Raw genomic sequence first — 24,443 nt, 5'->3', positions numbered from 1 at the left:
GTTACCCTGTATTCATTCAACCAACGTGAGCAATAAAAATAATAAGTACAAAATTTTTTTACTATTCTAGAGCAGTATTAATAATTTACTTTTGAGTCTATTAAAACACACGCACAGCTATATATATATATATATATATATATATATATATATATATATATATATATATATATATATATATATATATATATATATATATATATATATATATATATATATATATATATAATAAAATAAATAAATACAAGGAAACACGAAAAAAGTTAAGAAAAACAATAAGTTTCATTTATTGCGCATAAGCTGCAAGTAAACAGAACTCATTAGATAAGTTCAAAATGAAGATAAAAAAAAAGGAAAATAATAGACATATGCAAAATAGGGGAGGGGGAATAATAATGAAAAAAATAACAAACAACTGATTTGAAAAAAAAAGGATGAAATTTAAAAAAAAAAAACGGAAAATAAAAGATATTATTTTTTCATCAGCCCACATGATTATATCCGTAAAAAAGAGTGCTTTCTGATATTGTATCTGTATAGCCAAAGCAAAATATATTAATACAATAGTGTGAGGAATTTTTAAAAATGTCATCCTTTTTTTTTTCTTTTTAATCTGTTGTTTGTTATTTTTTTCATTACATCCCTTTTGTATATGTCTATTATTTTCCTTTATTTTATCTTCATTTTGAACTTATATATATATATAAATATACATATATTTATGTTACAAAATATTACGATTTTTTTTTATTATATTTGTTTTAGTAAAAAAGCTTTTGAATTTTACAATAAAGTTAAATTTCTTTATTTGTTTTTTAAAATTGTTATTGCAAATTTACAAATAATGCTCTTTTTTGTAATAATGTTTTAAATAAAAAAATAAAATAATACTAAATACTAAATAATTTTCGAATTCACAACATTAAATAGTGAACTTGTAGATGTTTATAAATAAAACTAACTATTATACTTTCGAGTACAAATATAAACATTTTATTATATATCTCGTTAATTACATAATTTGAATAAACAATTCAAATTTATTATAAAATTTTGATATCGATTTCATTCAATCCAATTGAAATCTCATTTTCACCAAAAATACTGCCACAACTTTTCACTATAAATGACAAAAAATTTTCAAAATCTCATATCTCGGACAAAAAAGCTCGTAAAGTCATTTACTTAATCGCGTTTTAAAGTTAACGACTTGTACTTTAATGTGTAAATAATAATTTTTATGCAAAAAATTTTGTCACAAAGTAGCAACTTTTCAGACTTGAATTTTTTTTTTTCAACAAAAAAAAAATATTGCTTTGTTCAAATGTGTAAATTTTTGCAAAAAATTTAGATAAATTAAATTAATAATTTTTAGGTGAAAGTAGAAGACCTGACATAATATCCTGAAATTTATATGAAAATTGATTCATTTTTAAAAAAGTTATGACACTTTGAAAAATGATAATTTTTTAGAAATTTTAAGTGTGGTTTGGCAGGGTACTGTACTTTTTTTTTTCAATTACAGCAGTATACAAAAAAAAAAGAAAAAAAAGAAATGCGAGTTCAATTAGTAAAATTTCTGCTAATATTTAGACAGAAACCACAGAATAGTTTATGATAACAGCATTTTGACAAAGAAATGTTTCATTCATTTATAAGTTCTGTTTTTACTTTCTAGTTTCTTTTGCACAAAATGATTATTTTCTCTTTTTTCAGCTCATCTTTAATAAAATAGCACTATTTTTTTTTTTTTTTTTACTTTTGATTCTTTCATATTTTTGTATTCTATGTTTGATTACTATATATAAAATACATGGAACACTGAAAATTTATTCAGGGATTATGCAAAATGATAATCCGTAAGAAATGATATTAATTGGTAATCAGGTAAACCATCCTCGTATTTTTAGCGGTGGACGAAGAAAAGGTTCGGTAAAAAACATCTCAAAAGTAACCTTATATGAATTTAACAGCTAATTCAATTGGCACGTCAAACCACAATTTAATTTTAAAGTAATTAAGTATTTATTCGAATGAAATTATAGATATATATTTTAAAAACATTTCTATACGAAGATTAATTTAAGCACAACACAACTCTAAAAATCAATTATTATTATTTTGATAAAAACAAAATAAATAAAACTTCATAAAAAAAATTACGCTTAACACTCTCATACCATAAATTAAGTTAAACAAATTAACCAATTCTTAAAAAAAAATTTATTACAGTTTTTATTATTCAGCATAATTAAGTCATATGAATTTTATTCATGAAACTTTAGTGTTTAAATTATTTCTTGGTTTTTTTAATTAATTAAAATAAGTTTATGTTAATTTTTTTGTATTAAGATATAAATTATCAACATTTACATAAATTTGTTTATTAAATTATATGTAATTTTTTTTATAAAATTAAATGTGAGATTAAATTTATGAATGAAAACAAAGTTATTGAAAAATCATGAAAATTTCAAGTTTCGATTTACAATTTTAAAAGTTACATTAATTTCATAAATATAAAGTAAGACCAAACTCCATGCGTTAAAAATAGATTCATGCGCAAACAATAAACGGTAAAATCATGAATTAATGTTCAGTATAAACATATTTTATATATAAACTATAAAACGTAAAACAATTCAAATTCTAACACTACATAAATTGAAATATACACTACATTGAAATATAAATGTATTAAGTAATTTAATAGAAACATTAACTTACCTCCCAAGAAATGGATTTCTTTCAATCCAAAGATGAACTTTATTAAGAACAGGAGTTCTCGATGGTACAATTTATTTAGAAAATGATACTGTGCGCGCGTTGTAAGAGAAAATTTAAAATGATTTTGTCAGAGAAAGTCTCTTAACAAAATCACCAAGAAAAAAAAAAGAAAGAAAATATCAACAAATGTCTCCCCCTACTTAAATCCCTAAAAGCTTAATCCATCTGTTTTCCTAGAAATTCTAGATAATTGCCTGTTTGAGGCAATTCATGAATAGATAGCCAACAAAGAGATGGTTCTGTCGATATCCCACATTTTTAAAACATCGCAAAGGAGTGCAGGGCCATAAATAAGATAATTTCAAAATGCAACGAAGTTCTTTTCAATTCGTTACGCTATGCTACAAATAGCCTCTTGGACTAGCAAAATAAATGGTTTCGCTCCTCTGATTACTCGCCAAAAGGGTCCCCTAGGAGCGAGGACAATGTATGAAAGGACAGGAACAAACTGAAAAGGAAATGCAAGTTGATCACCTAAAAATTTCATGGAAATGTAGAACTTCAGGCGTCTTTTTAAGTTGTCATGATAATAAGCTATGCCTGTAATCCCTTTTCACTATAATCAATCACTATTTGTAGAAAGAAAAGAAAAGTATGCACTTTAAAGTGTGTAATGAAGGAATTATTTCAACTCCCATTGATGAAGAAATTGTAATTTTTAAATTTATTTATCACGAGTTTTTTTTTTTTTTTTAAATATAATCTATAAAGATTAAACTTCTCAAGGGCCCCCTGAGCACCAAGGGCCCCCGGGCACTGCCCGGTTGTGCCCATACGTAAAGACGGTACTGCATTTGTTCCATGAAAATTGTATTAATAAGTGGTTTCAGGAGAACGATACATGCCAGTATTAGAGAAATTTTATTATAACTTGGAAATTGATCTCCCTAAAAAAATTGGGATGAGGGAGGGCCCTTCATGGGTCTTCGTCCCATTTTTTTGGTCGTGTTGTTTTGCCAACCTTGGATTGCTTATGCTATTGTCCACAGAATACCCCTATTCTTTGAACATCCACAAAATTCTCCTATTATTCAAAATCTCACCTTGTTTTAAGCCGACCATCACGACACACAGGTTCATTCTTTTGATGGGGTCAATTTCAGTTTTGTGAAAAATTTCAAAAGGGGCCCAGTGCTCAGCTATTAAATCGAGCGAGTGTATAAGAACATGCACCGAGGGACCAATATTGAGATGTCTAGATTTTTTAATATTGGTCCTATTGCCTACATTGGCCAATATAGAACCTATATTGGCTAAATAATGGATATAAAATATCAGGTAGATCTGACAATCCTATATAAGACTGATATTGGTTGTAAAGTGGCTGTGAAATATCTGGTGTAACGGAAAATTTTATATAGGGCCAATATCAGAAAAATAACGGCCCTTTGGACAGGTATTGAGCTTAAGTTCATGAATATTGGCCCAATGAGGATCCAAGTTATTTTGCTGATAGGGGTGTGTTGATTTTAAATTAAATTCGATGAACATTTTTTGTAACTTAATGTGCTTTTGTGACTTAATATATAATACATGATTTAAATAATAATAAAAAAAAAAAAAAAAAATCAAACTAAAACCTTTTTTAATGGGTCATTGAAAAAGAAATAAATTTTCAGTATCATGAATTATATGTTTGTGTGAAATATTCTTAAGATAATAAATGAATACACCAAAATTAAAATGAAAGTAAATTTATTTACACTAAGTAAAGTGGGCAATTTATATTACAATTAATCTTCATCATCGCTCTCTTCAATATTTACCGTTTTCTTCTTTCCATCTTTACGATCAAAATAATCCTGAAAGAGATAGTAGAGAAACATTATAATTCTGTTTAAATTGCACAATTTTGTTAAAAAATTAACCGTTTTTATTGAGCAAAGCTACCTTCCATTAAATCTAAAGAATAATTATAATCTTGATAGATTGTTGATTTCTTATTAATAAATTATTATCTTTTTAGAAAAATGTATAAATTAATTAAAAGTCAGAATTTTTTAATAATATGGACATTTAGCAGAAATTAAAAAGAGGGGGCAATTTTGTTCTTTTCTGGTCCTTATAGTACAGTAAACCTCCAATACTAATTTTGAAAGTTGTAACTTAAATTATATACATAACAATAATATATTTTTATAAACCCAATAACACCTCAGAGCAAAAGGTAAAAAAAACTGAAATGGGTACAACAAACCTTGGCCCTCCAAGGGCTATTGAGCCACCGATTTTAGTTTACTTTAGTTACTGTGGGTAATTAATGTTTTAGCATCTGACTATTCAGAAAAAAGCACAGTGGCTCAGGAAATAGAAAGCTCGCCTCGCAATGATTTGACCAAGGTTTGAATCCCAGCAATGGCTGCTTGATACGAATTCTGTACTTGGCTCGCACCGACCATAGTGTTGACATAAATTAGTCCAAGTGGTAAGCAGATCATGAGTTAGAGTCTCTTTCTGCCGTGTTAACCGTGAGAGGTTTTCGTTATTTTTCTCTGAATATAACGCAAATGTAGGTTAGTTCCATCAAAAAATCCTCCACGAAGGCTACTTTCTCCCGATGCTTTATTTAGGAGTTTCCTTGTCTTCTAGATTGGATTCAAAATTACAAGGCTATAGAGTTGAACATAGACAGTTGTAAACTCAAAATTGGCCAGACTCAAAATCTGACATCGCCAGAGAAGACATTTTCGGAAGAACGGCGAGGGAAAACAGCAGCCACTTTCAACTACTGTTTACTCGCAATACTGCGCATATTAAGTAAGCAAAAACTGCTCATTTCCCTAACCGTCAAAGGGTTAAGACACAAAAACATACTTTCTATGAATAAACATAATATAATCTGGAAAATATGGTTCCAATAGTTTGGTTGAGAAAGAGCTCCTAAGTTTGGATCCCGTAATGTTAATTTTACTTTTTGGGTCTTTCGCTGTACCCAAAGAACTTTTTAAGCAAATCAAAAAATTTCGCACAAAATTATTAAATTCTTTTATCCAAAGATAATTTCATGTGAAAAAATAACTTATAGTAAATATTTATGATTTTATTCAATAATGGTCAAAAAAGTTTAGAATTGTAAGCCATACAAATTTTGAGAGATGGAATTTCAGTCAGATATTTAAAATCTGATTTCTCAGGAACTATTCGACCATTTTTGATCAAATTTTGTATTTAGCCATGTAAAATTACATTCTTTAAAATGATGCTAAAAATTGTATTCTTTACAATTCAAACTTTTGTTGTTCATTATTAAATAAAATAATGAATATTTATTAAAAGTTATTTTTTGCACGGAATTATCTTAGTATAAACGAATTGCGCAATTCTGCATAAATTTTTTTTCAAGTAGCTTAAAAAGTTCTGGAGATATAGCGAAATGCTCAAAAAGTTAAATTAACATTAAGGGGTCTAAACTAGGCGTACTCTCCTGGTCAAATTATTGCAGCTGCCCCCTTCATTTTTGGGGTCAGAAATCCGAATCCTTTGGGGAAAAAAAGGTAGGTTTATTCAGAGAAAGTACATTTTTGTGTCTGATTTTGTAACTTAAAATATCGTCTGCACTAATTAATTAGCATATTTAAGGTCACCACCTTGAACTATTAAGATTGAGCCCCATAATGTGGAGATTCAATCAAAATTTATTTAGGGTGGTCCGTTTATTTTTTTGTGTTTCGTTAATCGTAGAATTTTAATACACAAGAGCCACACTGCACCCATAAATCATAGGACCTGTATTTACTTGAAGACAAATTGTCTTTCTCCAAAGGGATTTATAATTTTTTGTGTTTGATATTTTTTGCATTGATATTTGCTAATGTATAATGTGTTTCGGTTCTTATCAAAAAGAATCTTTTGAAGCAGGTATATTCACAAAACAAAATTTCAAAAATAAATATAAATTTAAAAATAAAAAAAAAAAAAAAATGCTGAGAAAATAATTGAAATGCACATTACAAAATATTTATCTGCTCCTTTTTAAAATAGTACTGATTTTTTTATTTTCCTGCAATCAATAACAATAATTAATTCGATTTAGTTTTCAGTATCTTTCATTAAAAATAGTTTACTTTATGTACTTCATTTATTTTTTCATTCATGTTCCAAAGATGTATGATTTCTTCCAAAAAATAAATAAATAAATAAAAGCTTGGAGGAACTAACTGTAGTAACAAAGTTGCAAATAAGCAAATTTGCAACCATTTCAAATGGAAAAGAAAACATATAAGTTCAAAACATTTTATTTCCAAAGAGCAGGAAATGCAATAACTAACCAGATCACTCTCATCATCTTCCTCATTCTCCTTAGCTTGTTCCAATCTTTTCTCTCTTTCTTCATCGTCTGATGCTTCATCAGAAGAATATATATTAGGCCTGTCTGTAAAATACAAGTTTTACCTATCAAACAAATCCTGTTATAGTTAAACCCCATTAAAGTGATCTACCTATGAATAAGTCAACTATCAAAGGTGGTAGAACACTATATCCAAATTCTTTGTAAATTTATTTTTTAACATATGAAAATAGCATTGTTGTAAATAGTGATTACGGTAAAATTATTAACTGATTAAAGAGATAATAACTCAAATATCAATGAGAAAAATTATTAACTGATTAAAGAGATAATAACTCAAATATCAATGAGAAAAATAATTAGTTAATTTTTAGAATCTATGGAAGAAATTAGTGATTTTGGACTGACAATTCGACTACTACAATACTACAATTCGATTTTAAGTAATTCACGAATTTTGGCATCAACAATTAGCAAAGAATCCAGTATTTTCAGTTCTTATTTTCAACTGCACAAAATATTCCGAACATTTCACTTCTTAGATAAAAGTTACCAAAATTTTACGTTCTCCTTTAACATGGGAGGGGAGAGTAAGAAGATATATTGCTTAACTTGTTCACCCTAGTTTATAAGCAAAAGAGCAACTCCTGTAAGAGTAAGATTTCACAATGTAAGATATTGCTTTCATTTGCCTTTGCAACTCCTGCAAATTTAAAGTTAGAGAAATTAAGAAGAAAAAACTTAGTAAAAGGAAATTAAGAGTCCACTATAAACCAGGAGTGATTGGTGATTGGGACACAAAGTGAAAAACCGGAAAATTTTACATGCAAGATATCACTTTATATACCAAACATGTTTCGTACTTAACATAATATTTTGAAATAAGATTTATAATTAAATTACCTACCAACGAAGAATATCACACCTTTATAGTAATTAATTAAGGAAAAATCTTAGTTTTCACAAAAATTGCAATATTGTATTTTGAAATAGCGTGAATATGAATCACAGTATTGGATTTTTAAATTGCGCGAATATGAAAAGGGATATTGGTTCTTAAAAGCACATGATTACGATATTGCTTTCATTTGCATTTGCAACTCCTGCAAATTTAAAGTTAGAGAAATTAAGAAAAAAAACTGAGTAAAGAAATTAAGAGTCCACTATAAACTAGGGGTGATTGTGACACAAAGTGAAAAACTGGAAGATTTTACATGCAAGATATCACTTTATATACCAAACATGCTCCATATTTAACATAATTTTTCGAAATAAGATTTATAACTAAATTACCTACCAACGGAGAATATCACACCTTTATAGTAATTAATTAAGGAAAAATCTTAGTTCTTACAGGAATCGAAATATAGCATTTTGAAATAGCGTGAATATGAATCACGATATTGGATTTTAATATCGCATGAATATGAACCATGATATTGGATTTTAAAATCGAGAGAATATGAATCAAGATATTGGATTTTCAAATTGCGTTAATATGAAAAGAGATATTGGTTTTCAAAAGCACATGATTACGAGTTCCGATGCATAATTTTTAGATTGCGTGATAGGAATGGCAATGCTTAGCTTTTAAATCATGTATAAATATGAAAATTGATGTTTGATATAGCAGTGTTGTGTTTTTAAGTGATGGCGGCTAATTTTTACAAAAAGGACAAGGAAGGCAAGCTGCTCTTCCAAAAACGCTTAGAAAAACACTGCAATGTACTAAATACACAAAACATCTAACAAAGAGGAAAATTCGAGAGCAAAACTTTGCACAGGTCCTCTAATTCATAGTTTTAAGGAAAAATGTCTGGAAAAAAAACAAGTCCTGATATTAGACAAAAGAAATCTGATACTCAAACCCGAGAGTTGGTAGATCTACACACTTTTTTCCTATTGAATAACATGGGGAAAGCCAAGAGCCTTCTCCATGTTATTGGAAAAAGCCAGTATTAATACTCAAAGGGTTAAAAGCGTAAAATTACTATTTCTCAAAAAAAATAGTTTTGTATAACTCCATATGCGGCCCAAGCAGCTAAGAAGGAAATAACTGGTACCTTTGGATGCTGCAGCCCCTTTTTTATATTTGTTTTTAATAGCAGACAGTGAAATGGCTCCATCATCGTCGTCGTCATAGCGATCAGGCTCCAGATAAGAACGGCTGAGACCACTGGAATGAGACTTATCTTTTATTCTCCTTTGCTTACTCTCACGGCGAATGGATGCCCTCAGTTTGTCTTCTTCTTGCTGAAAGAAAAATATAGTACAATTAAAATAAACCAATAATACTGATTGTCTTAATTAAAATATAGGAATGTAAACATCTTCAGGACTGTGATCATATATATATCCATTCACAGCCCACGCTATCATATATGAGATTATAGTCTTTCTAACCCTAACAATCTATGATGAGTTCAACTGTTTTGAGAGGGTTAAGTATGTGAAATTCTGCACTCTGGGATGTAGTTTATATCTGGACAGAGACAGAAAAGGATGAATGGCTGATTGATATATGTGGCTGTAGACTTGTTTTTGCAGTTTGGGGTTAACTAAATAGTATTTTGTATGTTGTGGGTCAGTTTTGCAATTGCTTTTTTTTAAAAATATAGTGAATATTTTATTACAGAATATTCAGGTACTGCATATCAATGATAATAAACAATAAATTTCAATGTATTTAATTGCAGTAAGGATTTTATATCAATTAATTTGTTTTTAATCCATCCGAGACCACTATATGAAAATTTATTTAACACATTCGCTGCCACTAAAAATGATATTTCCATCCTCAGAAGCAGGATTACAAAACAGGGTTTTAATGGTTTAAATGTTCCTTATATTTTACCAGTAAAACCAGAAAAATGAAGAAACATATTATTTTCCTGTTTAGAGAGCGTTTTTTCCCCCGACACTCTGGAGTGTCAGTGGCACACAGACTCAACCTGTCTTCGTGAGTGCCACTGATGCTCCAGCGTGTCTGATCAATATTCTCAGAAATTACTGGCATATTGCACAAAATAGCAGCTTGAAAGGAATAGAAAGGAATACCATTCAAGTTTATGTAGTATCATTTATGAAGCAATACTGAAAATATTTACAAATAATAAGCACAATATACGGATATTGGCAGTCATGAACACAAAAAAATTAAAACAAAAGTTTTGAAAACCAACCACAAAAAATAGTGCTTCACTAATGTGCCGAAACAACATCTCCGTTTAATTCCCAAAGCCACACTAAACACAGAACATATAACTTATCATAGTCGATAGACGTGCTAGTGTGTCGTCGGCATACCAGGAGGTGCAGCTCTGATGCGCTAGTGCGTCGGTGGCAGCGAACGTGTTAACCATTTTTAACCACTGAATTTTCATTACTGGTGAGAACCTTAAAAATGATAATGAACTAACCTTAATCATTTCCCAACGATGAGCTTCAGGATCTTTTCCAACGATGGGCACCACTCTGATTTTCTGAGTCTTTTGATTTCTGTCAGCAAGGGAGAGGGTCATCTTACGATGAGTGAAACTGTCAGTAGAATGAGGTCTGAAAATAACAAAAGGCTGCGTGTCAGTAATGGACACTATAATATTTTAAATAAATAAACTAATTTTAACACACAACAAAAATATATGCAAGGTGGTTCAAAACTATATGTCAAAAAAGTAAAAGCAGGTAGGGAGGCTAAAATAAGCATATTTCATAAAGAAAGTGGTAGATTTAAAATTTGATTTCTCAAAATTTATTTGACCGATTTTGTTGAAATTTTTTATTTTGTGTTAGATTTCCGAGATATAGCAAAATATGAAAAAAGGAAAATTAATATTAAAGAATTTAAACTCCCAACACTCCCGACCAAACTATTGGGACCATATTTTCCTGATTGCAGCTACTCCCCCCACCCCATATTTGAAGAGTTAAGCATCCAAACTGGTCAGGAAAAAAGGTATGTTTATTCTGAGAAAGTACTTTTTTACATTTCAATTGTAACTTAAAATAGAATTGTAACCTAAAATATTGTCTGCAGTAATTAATGAGCATATTTGAAGCACTAAGTTTGAGTTCTGGTATACCTTACAAATTGAAATTCTTCTACAATAATTAATTAAAATAATAAATAATTATCAAAAATTGAATTATCTTTTTTTCTAATGAAAATCCGATCATTAGATAAAAAGTTATTTAAGATGTTCCGTTTCTTTTTTCTTCTTTTTTATTTTGCCAATTGTACACCACACGTCTTGATCTTTTTTAGATACTACTCTTGAGAATGTATTTTTAGAAATATATACCTTGTGGTTCATTGCCAGCACAAATATATTTTGATAGCCGAAGTCTAAGAAAATAGTCTTATTTAAAAGATTTTTTAATGACCTTTGAAACAAAAGTCTACTGAAAGTATTTATGTCTTAATAGTGTGGAAGTCAAAGCTATTTTTCACTCAGTTCACAAAAAGTATAAACATTTTTTAAATAGATGTCTTACTTCAAATTCCAGAGGACCTTCTGTTTAAGACTGCCAAGACTTGGAGAAAAAAATTTTCCCCACAAAAATAAAAAAGCATATGTCAAATAGTTTTACATTAAGAGTATATTCATTACTTCAAAAAAAAATTTTGAGTATCCAACACAGTCTGATTTTTTTTAAAAAAAAGCTACAAAGCATGAATTTTGCCTTGCTAAGCCAGTAATTATGTAAAATGATTGTCAATTCTCGATAATTGAACTAGTTTTACACTGAATAAGATTATTCAGTGAGACATGAGTTGAAGATCTCTACCTTATTACAATTAAAGTTTTGTTTAATTAATAAGTAGGTTCATGATGTTTAATTAAATGTAAATTATAGAACTCAACAAACATACAGTACTATCTAACTTGATGATGTTTCAAATTTCTGCCTAAAAAAATATCTGACCTGAATGTTAGCTTTGTCCGGAAGACAGCTTGCCCTTGTAAACCAGTTCCTTGACGTATAAAAATATGATTATGGTCTCCAGACATCAAGGTCTGTTTATAAATATCAAATATTTCAGAACCTAAATGTAGTGACAAACTGAAAAAAAAATATGACAAATTATTACTTTTTTAAAAAAAAATTTGCATAAAGTAAATTATTTATCCAATTTAAATCATAAAATAAAAAATTTCACTGTTTAAAAGAAATAATTATAATAAAGCAACTATTTAAAACACAACAATAAATAATTACACATAGTACATTTATTATTTAACCTATCATTTGAGTAATAAACTTTTGTTCAACTTGTTTCACAATGAGGACTTTTTTTCTTCATAGTTATATCAATACACCACAACTAATAACTCAACACACCTCAACTAACTTTCACGAAGAAAAATATTGTCATGCCCATAGCAGTAGCATTTTAATGGTGAAATATTTTGCCATAATCAGTTAGCATGTTCAATGCAATAAACTAAAATCTATTTCCGTTTTAATTTTCTTTTTTAAAAAATATAGTCTAACTATTTTATTTCATTAATGACTATCCATCATAATGCCAATACATTACATCAAATGTTTCAGAGCCTGGAATGATTTAGTTTAGATTGAGGAAAGTTAATATATACCTGCCATCAGACCACTTGATGATTCTAGCATTACTTTCGGGTGTCATATTTCCATCATCATCGTACGCCTTCCGCCACCTGATAGTGTTTTCCACCTATTTCACAATAACAACATAATTTATTATAAATGCAGTGTTTTCTTTATGCATTTTTTGAAAGGCGCCCCACCCTGCTTGCCATTTATGCCGATTTGATCGTGGATTCACAAGTTTTTCTTAATAACTTTTTCAGCAGTTATGCCTTTAGATTTCTAAATAATTAAAAAAATTCTAATGTCTTTAAAGCAAAACTATTATGACTCATGAATTTTGAAAAGAGAGGCGATTTATAACATTTCAATTTTCACCAATGTTATAGATTTCTATATGTTTTTTTTTAAAACTAATATATTTAATTGGATATTATTAAGCGAATGAATTTAGAACTGTGCAATTGAAAAACAGCTTCCTGACGTGTGCATTTGATTTGTGCAGATTTTGTTGTGGATTCACATGTTTTTTTAATATATTTTCCTGTAGTTATACCCATGGATTTCTAAATAATTTTAAATTACAATATAATTTTATACTAACATTTATAACACTAATACTATACTAATATTTATAAAAACAAAACTATTATGACTCATGAATTTCAAATCACGTAACGCAAAACCAGAAATTAGAGGAATACATGACGGAACAAAGACAAGGAAAAATAGGATTTTTTCTTTAAATTTGTTTTAAACACAAGCGAAAACAAGGAGAAGGAGTTATCGTTAGTGGCTAATCCTCAGACCGAATTTTTTTCTCCAAATATTAAAATAGGAAAAAATGTGAGATCGTAGTTTAAAAGTTAAAAGTATAGTCTCAAAATTTATTGGCTGCCAATGGCAACCAGGCGACAGTATTTCACGAGAAGCTCATATGTTTTTTATTGTCTAAAATTTTATTTTCAAAAGAGCAGACACGTGTATGTGCATATCTATAAACCTATACTTTCCTTATAAACTTGTATATTCAGGCAAAGAATAAACTAAACTGGAAAAAAAAATGTTTGGAAAAAAAATCTGCAGATTTTTAGTCAAAACTAGTTTTTAAATTGAAATACTCACATCTTAATCAGGTAAGATCTAGTAATTGTATACATCAGTGCCGTAACTTCACCCTTAGGGGCCCTGGGGCTCAAATTTTTGCCGGGGCCCTTTTCTAAAACTTTGTGTACTCTATCTCTAATCGTCATTTTAGCTACTTATGTATCATGTTGATTAATATCTTTATGAAAATAAGTCACTTGTTCACATAGAAATGGGATTACAAAATATTGCAAGTTGTAAATTTAACACTAGAATGTAAAATGTTATATTTAAAAAAATTAATTTTTAATTACAAAACACAAATAAGACATCTAAAAATAATTACAAAACACATACTAAATACAGATTTTAAATGTATTTAATGCTTCTAGTTTGGTAGATAGATTTTTACACTTAAGTTTGTTGATTATACATCAGTTTGCATTAAAATAAATGTCTAGAATAAAGATTTCTTATTTAAAATTTTAGATTAGTTTCAGTTTTTGAAAAATATTTAAAGTAAATTGTAAAATAGATTTCATAGTAATAAAATTTTTTAAAAAAGGTGAAAAGAAAAAAAAATTTATAAAATAAAAAAAAGTCATAAAATTTATATTTATAATTATTAGTGCAAAATATAAATCCATCCATAATTGGAAACACAGTCCACTAAATTTGCTAATCTATTATTAATTAATAAAAATTAAATAATAAATTATAGCAATTTTAAAATTACTGAACATAAATCTTTCTAAAGATTTCTAAAATCTGAAATAAAAAATTTCAAAACTTAAAATTTATTTCTCCTGGCCTTTGTTGCCGCAAATTCATCAATTATATCGCTGAAATCAATATTTCGTGTTTTTTCGTTTTCAATAGACAGTAGAGCAAGTCCATTCAATCGATCCTGTCCCATCGGACTTCTTAAATAATTTTTTATAAGTTTCAATTTTGAAAAAGTATAACAACAACAAGTATAATCTCTACACACTGTCACACATACATCCTTAATCCATTATAGTGATTTTTGTTAGTAACTGACAATTTTTAATATTTTTTTTTCTTTTCTTATTTCAAATTTTATTGTAGTAATCTGAATGTAAATACTCAAAGTCATTAACTTCTTCGTTAATTTCTTAATTCAGTGAGATCTTCATACAAAAATTTCTTTCAATTTTAGTTCAAATGGGCGAACAATTAATTATCTCATACACATTTTATAGATAAGCAATTACATTTAAAAGAGATGTTTAACAACTATTTATATTTTAGACTTTCTTTTCCTCCTACACCAGTCGTTTATCATCATATAGGTCGGTCATTTTAGATATAAAATAAAGTTTCAGAACTTCCAAGTGTAAAAGTCATTTTTTTTCAAGTGTTACATTAGAATACTAGGAATAAGTGAAACAAGAAATTTTTATGATATAGTATAGTATAGTTACGTTAGAATTTTCTTTCAAATGTTAAGGGGTAGGATATATTAATTTTAAGTCATTAATAAAATGAGGAAAAGAAAGAAGAAACAAAATATCTTGATTTGACCAAGATTTCTTACATTTTGAGAAACGAACTAACTGTGTTTTTAGAAAAATATTCTGAGTTTGTATTTTAAGGTTTTGTCTGCATATTAAGACATTTTTACGCATTTCCGCTTTTTACATATTCTTGTCATCTAATTTATTGTATCCAAGATTTTAAACATATGACTACTAGGAAATAAAATTTTTATAATTTATTTTTGGTTGTTTCAATAACGTATCATGAATTTCTATCATCTTTAATTAATAAGTTAAAAGATTTTTTCATTACATAATTTAAGTTCACATGCATTCCATCATACATAACAAGCTAGATAGATTTAAATGGCTTTTAAATCCCTTGTCATTTTGACGATTATTTATTGATATATTTATGTAAAATTGCTTGATAAATTTTTTTTTATCGAATTAAAAAATTAACTTTTGTGATGTAATGCAAATTAATTTACATTTCAAATGTTTCAAGAAAAGCTTGTAGACATTTCTAGAAGTAAGTAGTAGATCTCGTAAGGAAAGATTTTCGATCAAAGTTTTGATACATAATTAAATGAGATGTAATTCAGGCTGATAGGATAAATAGTTTTGAAGTTATAATGGTCTTCTTCATAATAAGGGCATTTCAAAGACAGTACTTTTGTACACACACATGAAAAAAAAGAAACATTTCAACTTTTCAAATATAAGCACTGTTGTTCCGTGTTTTGTTTTATTTGGTTCAGTGATTTAAAATACAGACGAAATACTACCTCATTTGTCTGTATAGCACAGCAATGTAAGATAAATAAGTTCAAGTAAAAATTGTACTTGTTGTACAGGGTCCTAAAAATATAGTAATATTTAGAGCAGAATTCATTCATGAATATTTTGCATATCGAAACTTCTGAACAGACAAAATGGCAAATAAATATATGTATTTATGATGGCATGTAATTAGATATGATAAAAAAAATTATGATAAGAAACTAATATTTTTTAATATTCCAAAAAGTTTTTTTCTTATTTTTCCAAAACAAAAATAAGAAGAAAACCTTTTTAATGGTTTGTAATGACAATGAATTTTATCTGATTTGGATTTCTATATTGAAAAATACAATAGCTTTGAAAATATTTCAATGAATATCTTAAACATTGGTTGCAGTGAAAATCATATTCACAATGGAAAAAAAAATAAGTCTCAAAACTAGAATCTTAAGTGTAATGTTTTACACATCTTGTTCCAATATTGAAAACGGAAAATAAAGTAGTTCATTGATAAACAGAAATGTTCACACATTTTAAAGAAATGATTAAATGTAATTCTGATGGTCGGATAAATTTCTTTCCTACATCAGCAATATTTATAGTTTCAGTATTAAAATTTTCAAAAATGTATACTATAAACTGAGATGTAATGCATGAAAAAAGTTCTCAGAAAGTTATTATCACAAGATAATTACTTTGATGATCCTATAACAGTTTTATTTAAAAAAAAACACTATATTAAGTGCGCTCAACACTACCTCCTTCCTCAAATGTTATGGAAACAAATTGTGCCATTTTTGAAAATATGATTTTTTTTCTAATTAAAGCAGTTTTTAATAATAATATTTTAGTTAAACGTTTATATCAAATATATTTCTTCGTTATTTTAATATTTAAAGTTTAAGTTAAGGATAATTTTTTGTGTTAGAATAAAAGTTACTTTTGTTTATATAAATTAGTGTTGTAAAAACAACAGAGATAGTCAAATAAATAAGACAGAATAAATGTGCAATGGTTTTGGTGTTTATCTCCTTTGAAATTAGTTTAATTTCAACGCAATGTAGATAATGCTGATCTTAAAGAATCGACAAAAGTCTCTCATAAAAGTCGAAAGATTTATCGAAACAACCTAATAAAAAATTTTCTTCGAAGAATTTTTTTTAATTGATTGAAAAACAATGGTTTATTTAAACCAAAATACTTTAAATGATGACATACTTTCAGTTATTCTCAACGAAACAATGTTTATAGCGTTTTATTAAATTAAATGCGATTTTTTAATTAAATTAAATATGATTTTTTTTAAAAAAATCAAAGTTTGCTTTTCAATTTTGAATGAAAACAAAATTGTTAAAAAGCATAAAAAATCGAATATCCAATTTTAAAAATTTAATGGTCTTAATTTTAAAGATATAAAATAAGAACAAAATGTACTACATAAAAGCAATTTGACATAGGAATATAAAAAAAGCAATTCCAACAGTACATTAATACGCAGTTTTGAATGTATTAAATAATTTAATGTAAACAATTGCTTACCTCCTTAGAAATCAATTTCCTTTTCGTTTTGTTGTAATTCAAAGTAATGACATTTATATTTAAAAAAAAGTTGCAAATAATTTTAATTAGTATCAATTAAAGTTAAATTTTAATTTGAAAGAATGAGCAAAATAAAAGTTAACAAAAAATCTATATTTGAATTAAAAATAGTTAATTTAAATAAAGCAATTAAAGGAGCTAAAAATTGAAGTTTAACAGAGAGTGATTCCCGCGTTTCTTTCAGAAAAAATATGTCAACAAAAGTAATCCCCTTCGATCCCTTAAAAGCTTGCATCTGCTTTCCTAGAACATCTAGATAATTGCTTGTTTAAGACAACTGTGACTAACCGACAAATGCATGGTTCTGGAAATATATGATATTTTATAAAAGGACAAAAAGCCTAGGGTCGTAAAGCCCAGGGCAATTTAAAGAAGTCAAAGGAAGGACATTTTCCCATGGTGTAAAAGGAGATGGCTATATTTTGAGGGGTCAGATAACTGTCTCGGTTGGTGATCTGAAGGTGTTGAGAGTCAAGGAATGCTTTAAAATATATGTCAGTGAAAGATGCATTTTATTACACCAGGGAAGGGGAAAAGAGAGGCAATTATTTTAGTTTCCTAAACACTTGTTTTGTTTTTTTATGCTGAGCTCTTCTTTTGGTTAAATTTAAATTTTAAAATTTTTCCTCAATAAATTAGAAATTGTCATATGTAGAAGAAAATTCAAACAAAACAGACATATTTGTCTCGGTAGGGGGGGGGGGAGTTTTATTTTATTTTTTTATTTGAAAAATAGCGTCAAAAGGTGAAAAAAAATAGTAGTTTCTTTTTCTGAAATTGCTAATTCTATTTTATAAGCAAAAATTACTTTATTGTAGTGAATGTCAATGTTTCACAAGGAATGACGCTCATCAATTAAATTTACGAGGAAAATAAAGATTGCTACTTGAAAAATAGCTTAAAAGTAAAAAAAAATGAGATAAATACTAATTTTACTTTATTTTAGTGAATATCTGAATTACAGAAGAAGCAAAGTACTTTCTTAGCTCCCTCGTTTTAATTTAAGAGGAAAATAAAATTTTCTACTTGGAAAATATCTTTAAATTTGCTTTTCCTTAAAAAAAAATTTAAGCAGATTTCTCTTTTTTATTTGGAGGAAAATTAAGTTTTCTATTTAGAAAATAACTTAAATGTTGAAAATAATAGCTTTTTTCTCTTTCTGAATTTACTAATTCTACTGGAACTTACTTTTGAGAATGTCTAAATTTTTGAATGGGTGAATCACTCCTTTACAATTTTGAAACAAAATAAAGTTTTCGATTCTCAAAAAATAGAGTGAAACTAAAGATATTTTTCCACTTTCTTTCACTTTACTTTCCCAAATTTCAAAAGGCACCTTATTTGCCCATTCAAGTTAATTTCAGAACAACATAAAGTTTCTTATTAGTGGTATAGCTTCAAAAATGCGTTTCCTCTTTTCTGTGAAGCGTTTTTGTTCTTTTGAGGAAGGGATATAATTCTCGGAAAAAGTCTTTCACCCTATGTTAAAGTCGATATGTAACTACGAAAAAGAAGATTTTAGCAAATCTTCGCACAATCTCTTTCATATATATATATATATATACCATTTTAAAAAATTTCGCGTGGTCCCTTCATATGGGGCCCCCTTGACCGTCGGGGCCCCGGGGCGGTGCCCCGGCGTAGTTACGGCCCTGGTATACATAAATGCTACAAAAATTTCGTTCCACAGTGTTATGAAACAAAAAGAAAAAAAATCCATGGATTCATACACTGTTTTATCCTAATTCTTTTGCTCATCCACCTCTTATTCACAGAAATAGACTTTAAGCAATGTTACATAAAATTGTTGATTTGTTTTCTCATCAATTTCTTTACTTGAAAAACAAACAATTTAAAAAAAAATAATAATAACAACAAAGAATATCAAAAGAAGACAAATTATTTTTGTTTACATTCTTTGTCAACAGTTCAACAAAGATAAAAAAAGATTATTTTTTTTTGCATGGAAAGAAAAGAAATACAAACCTTAAGTTTTAATCGAGCTCGACCTTCTTCATCTAATACCTCATCCTCATCAACTTCATCTTCATACCACTGAGGATCATATGGTCTAGAAAAACATTAAATATACATATATTTTTTACTTAAACCAGAAATTATGAAATTTTTTTAAATACATCACATTACATATTCTAATTTTAAGAAAGAAAATTGAGTAGTAACTATTATTGTAAGAAAAATATGTTTTTGTAACAAACAGGTTAATTATGATAATGTATTAAAATTGTAAATGAAGACATAATTTCTGGTAGAGCTTACTAAAACAAATCTATTTATCAGGAATCAAAATCATCCAAATAAACATAACCACTAGCTTGTAATCAACATAGCATCAAGCATAATGAAAGAGTTTAACAAATTAATGAATGAAGAACCAACAACAACTCTGGTGTCCAGTTGCACGGATATATGCAATCCGAGCGAGGAGAACTCACATCATTTGCAGATTGCTAACATAGCAATGCCAATATAAATTATATAAATTTTTATCCTAACTATATTTTTATCAGTTACAGTGATATACAAGCTTGAATGATCAAAATGTAGAAAAAGTCAGTTTTTTCCTTTTTTAAATAAAAATAATGTGATTATTTTCCTTATTATGAATCAAATCAGTTATTTTTCTTTCGAGTTTGAAATATCTATGGAAATTTAACGTCTTATATGTGTAGAAAAATATTGAAAATATGTATTGAAAATTAAATTTTTTGTTAGAATATTTTAGACAATATTAACTACTTTAGACTAATATGTTATTGATGATTGATTTACTTGTTAAAATTAAGTCTAACATTGATACTCATTTTAGTTCAAATCAATCAAATGATTTTTTTGATCAAATGCCTGAGTCTGCAGAATTTTAAAGTGTTTATTGCATTGTTGATGTTTGGAATACTTAAAACTTTAATTTTTGCTTTCAAATTTAAAGCTTTACAAGGTATAACTGAACTATAGATTTACTCAAAAATAAGGAATTTTTTAGATGTTTTATTTCAATTACTTTTTCAAAATAATTTCAGACACAGCAACAGAAAAATTCAAATGCTTCCTAACATCTACCTAACATCTACAAAGGATTATTATTTATTCAAAAACAATATTCCATAATATGTTACAAGAAACTAAGTACCCTATCCAGTTTTAATAGAATTTTATTCTATTTTCAGACACTCTTACATTTTTTCACTTAATAGTTTGAAAATAAAATTCAAATTCAATTTTATCCTTCAATTTTCCCAAAAATTATTTCTTAAATCATGTACAATCAATTATTTTCCAAATGAAAAATTCAGAGGAAGAATTTATTCAAAGCTATTTACCTAGTATCGACACTAAGAAAATTTGGCAATTTCACAAAATGAACCTCTTTGCCTAGATTTGTTGCAATTCTGGGAATTTCCAATTCAATTTTTGTTTCTGGTACAGGTTCCTCTTGTTCTTCTTGATCCTAGTTCCAGATTAGGTATTAAACACTTCATGAATAAAATAGATTTCATAATAATAGTCCATAAAAAAATTAAAAAATAACACAAATATTTATAGTTCCTACAATTTTGTAAATAACATTTTAGCACTATTTTCTTCATATAAACTTTGGTGAAATTAGGCAATAAATTTAACACATAAGATACTTTAAAAAATAGATACATGTTTATTTTAACCATCTCATCTTATAGCTCATAAGATATAAGACAATATAACCATATATTAAAAAAATAGACAAATTTCATTTCATTAAAATTTAATTGCTGGAACTTCTAAGATTTTTAAACTTTAAGTTATGATTTCTACATTTTTTCATACACCGCTGCATATGCATACACACTGGTGCTGAAAATATTTAAACTTTGCTTTCATATTCCATTTACATTAATGTCAGATTAGAAATTAAAACTATTAATGATAAGAACCATTTTCAGCAGAGCTGGCAAATTACAGCGAAAATTTCAATCAGGCATATATTTTTTACACTTACAATTATGGTTAGGTATGTAAACATTAAATCGGATAACACGAAATATTGGTTATGTTCCCCCCAAAATTTTAACAAAAAATCGTTAAAATACTGTATGGAGTAGATATATATGATTTTCAAAGTACTCCCTAGGAATAAAAAAGAGCAGGGCACTCACTTTACACCCTAAAAACTTATCAAAATGTGTAATACTATGTAATAACTGAATTTTTATTTTATCCTCAAAAATTTTAAATTACCCTCTTATGCTATTTTATGTGTGTATTTCAAAAAGTAATTCTCTCTTACAATCAAAATAAAAGGAAAATTTGTAGTTTATAAAACTAATAAAAGGCAATCTCTGTGCACATTCTTTTACTTCAAAAAAGAAAACTACCAAAAAGGATTAATTGATAAATAACTTGCAAGCTTTTTTTTTCTATAAAAACTGAAAATTATGAGAAAATTAGTATTTATAGGTACATTTTTTTGAAAAAAAGGTACTCGTTTGAAAAATAGTTTTACAATTTAAAATCACTTATAAAATTTATTAATACCTCCCCCAGAAAGATACTCATAAAAATTTAACCAGTTGAGAATGATCCTAACAAAGTAAATATTTGCAATAGTAATAAGAGAATTAAAACTATAAATACAGATAATTTTACTAGAGTGTAATTATTATTAAAAAAGTGAATTAATGTTTTACAAAATGGAATATGAATAGAAAAAGAAGTGTTTTTCAGGGATGGCAGCTTATTTTCACAGAGAGGCAAAGAGGGGGCATTTATTGGGTTCAAAGGGCAAGCAGGCAGGGTAGGAATTTTCTTTTTTCTTTGCTAATAACCATGTTCAGCATTTACTCTGATGAACAATTTCACTTACACACCAGAGCACATGAAATGCGCCAAAAATCGTAGCTGAGACTCAAAAGTAAAGTTAGGATGCATAATTTTCCATAGTGGAAAAAAATGAGAAGAGTAACACAGAATAGCTTGGGACTATAAAATTAACCCAAACTTTGAAAAGAAAAAAAAAATCACTTCTTTATTAACACCAGAACGATAAAATAATTGTGATTATCATATTACACAACTGCTTTTTCCTGAGGTAAGTACTTGATTAGTTTTATATAATTAAAAGCCTTGATTCTACAAATGGAACTCTTTATAGATGTCTATTAATAGATGGAATACCTATAAATATGCATGTTAATTAAATGAACAGAGAGATAGAGAAATTATTGTCTGCTCAATATCACAGATCATTTGCATTGATTTTTTTAAAAATACTGGTGACCCCTTTCCCCCATTCTTTATGTTTTAATTTTTAAAACATTGTTTAAATTGCAAAATTATTTTATTCCATTCCACAGAAAAGTTTATTATTTATGAAGACTTAGAAACTTTAAAACTTTTAATCTTCAGTAAAAAGTAAAAAAAAATTAAAACATAAAATATTTATTTTTTAAGTGTATCTTTAAAATGGGGTTTTATACCGCTTTTAATTTGAATTTGTTTTTGGTGAAAAAGCGAAATTCGAACCTCAGATTTATAATAGGTACATTCATATGCTTTCATTAATACTATACATTGGAGAAAAAAATTTCATCCATGTAAACTTTTCACTCACCCATTATTTTGTAGACTGATAATTCTATGAAGCAAAGTGTAAATTTTTAGATTTTTAACGTCCTGATTTTCAGCAAATTTCTTGTGAACGATAAATGAGGTTTTACTCACTTGTATATCATGGAGCGTAGTAGCAATATCACCATTGGGAGCTTCTTTTTCTTTGTTTTCTTCATCAGAACTAATATCAAGATCCTCGCCAAAAAGAGCTTCAGCAGTTGCTGTAAAATAATATGTATCTCAAGATCCTTTCTTTAAAGATTGAAATATTAAATTTAACAATTTTTTAAAACCCACACACAAATGTGTTATTCAGAAAAAGGAACATGAAGATACCTTTTAGTATGCTACAAACGTTAGATTTAGCAATTTTACAAAATTTTGTGAAAAGACATTAACATTACAATCTTTACAAATTAATGAGCAATTAAATTAAACATTATTTGCTTATGTCCACTTAAAGCTGAACATTGTATATGGATTAATATTTCCAATAAAGTCATATGTAACAACAAATTAAACATTATACTTAGTTTCATATAAGTTTTTCTAACTGTAGAAAATGTGTTATAACTAGGACTGGGCTATAAATCGATATATCGCGACATATCGATTTAACGCCTATATCGGCAAACCGATACAGCAACTTTCATTCCAAGCGATGCATCAGAAATCTGATTTAAGCCGTCGAGTGAAGAAGACGATATAGCGATAAACGCAAGGACTTTCTCTTACGTTCCGATGCCAACTCGCGCTGTGGAAGACGATATTGTTTCGTTATGTTGAGACGGCCTTGACTGATGAGCGGTAGAATCAGAATCACTTTTGAGACCTTATATCGTTATATCACATGTTCGTTTTCGCACCTTCGCGATTTGAAATCGTTTCTTGTAAATTATTTTCAATGGGATTAACTTCGTGATCGCCGTCGTAACCTTGTTCTGAACGCAATCTATTATTGAAAAGAATTTATAAAGAAAAGTTTCTTCATTAATTAGGTAAGTTTTTTATTTATTTTCGGACAAAACTTTTTTTATATTTTTAAATGTGAAAATTATCGGAAATCTAATTTAAGGCACCCATAAGGAATTAAATTACAAAGTAAATAAATTTGTTAGGTTATTTTTTTACTTTCTTTTAATTTATTAAAAACCTTTCGGATAAAACTTCTAATAATTTAATGGGCTTCTATTACTGATTTTAAATTTATAAATCTTGAGTTGTTT

The 24,443-nt window shown here is 27.6% G+C and overlaps 1 protein-coding gene across 3 annotated transcripts in view; it reads right to left on the bottom strand.

Annotated features, from left to right (window-relative positions):
* Positions 1-4,465: 4,465 nt before the first annotated feature.
* LOC107438397 (uncharacterized) overlaps positions 4,466-24,443 on the bottom strand; it is a 36,191-nt gene continuing 16,213 nt past the window's right edge. For all 3 annotated transcript variants that reach the window (XM_087159016.1, XM_087159017.1, XM_087159018.1), the window contains 9 exons: positions 23,329-23,438; positions 20,952-21,079; positions 19,597-19,681; positions 12,676-12,770; positions 12,002-12,139; positions 10,495-10,630; positions 9,139-9,328; positions 7,056-7,159; positions 4,466-4,589 (listed from right to left, as the gene is read on the bottom strand). In XM_087159016.1, coding sequence (XP_087015142.1) covers positions 4,521-4,589; positions 7,056-7,159; positions 9,139-9,328; positions 10,495-10,630; positions 12,002-12,139; positions 12,676-12,770; positions 19,597-19,681; positions 20,952-21,079; positions 23,329-23,438 — 1,055 coding nt within the window. In that variant the 3' untranslated portion in view covers positions 4,466-4,520. The remainder of the gene's footprint in view (positions 4,590-7,055; positions 7,160-9,138; positions 9,329-10,494; positions 10,631-12,001; positions 12,140-12,675; positions 12,771-19,596; positions 19,682-20,951; positions 21,080-23,328; positions 23,439-24,443) is intronic.

The sequence above is a fragment of the Parasteatoda tepidariorum genome, chromosome 3, assembly GCF_982258835.1.
Source record: "Parasteatoda tepidariorum strain Cologne lab strain chromosome 3, Ptep-v5.0, whole genome shotgun sequence".
Lineage (NCBI taxonomy): Eukaryota > Metazoa > Arthropoda > Arachnida > Araneae > Theridiidae > Parasteatoda > Parasteatoda tepidariorum.
The sequence above is the reverse complement of the archived record's forward strand: the minus strand, read 5'-3'. Positions and strand labels throughout refer to the sequence as shown.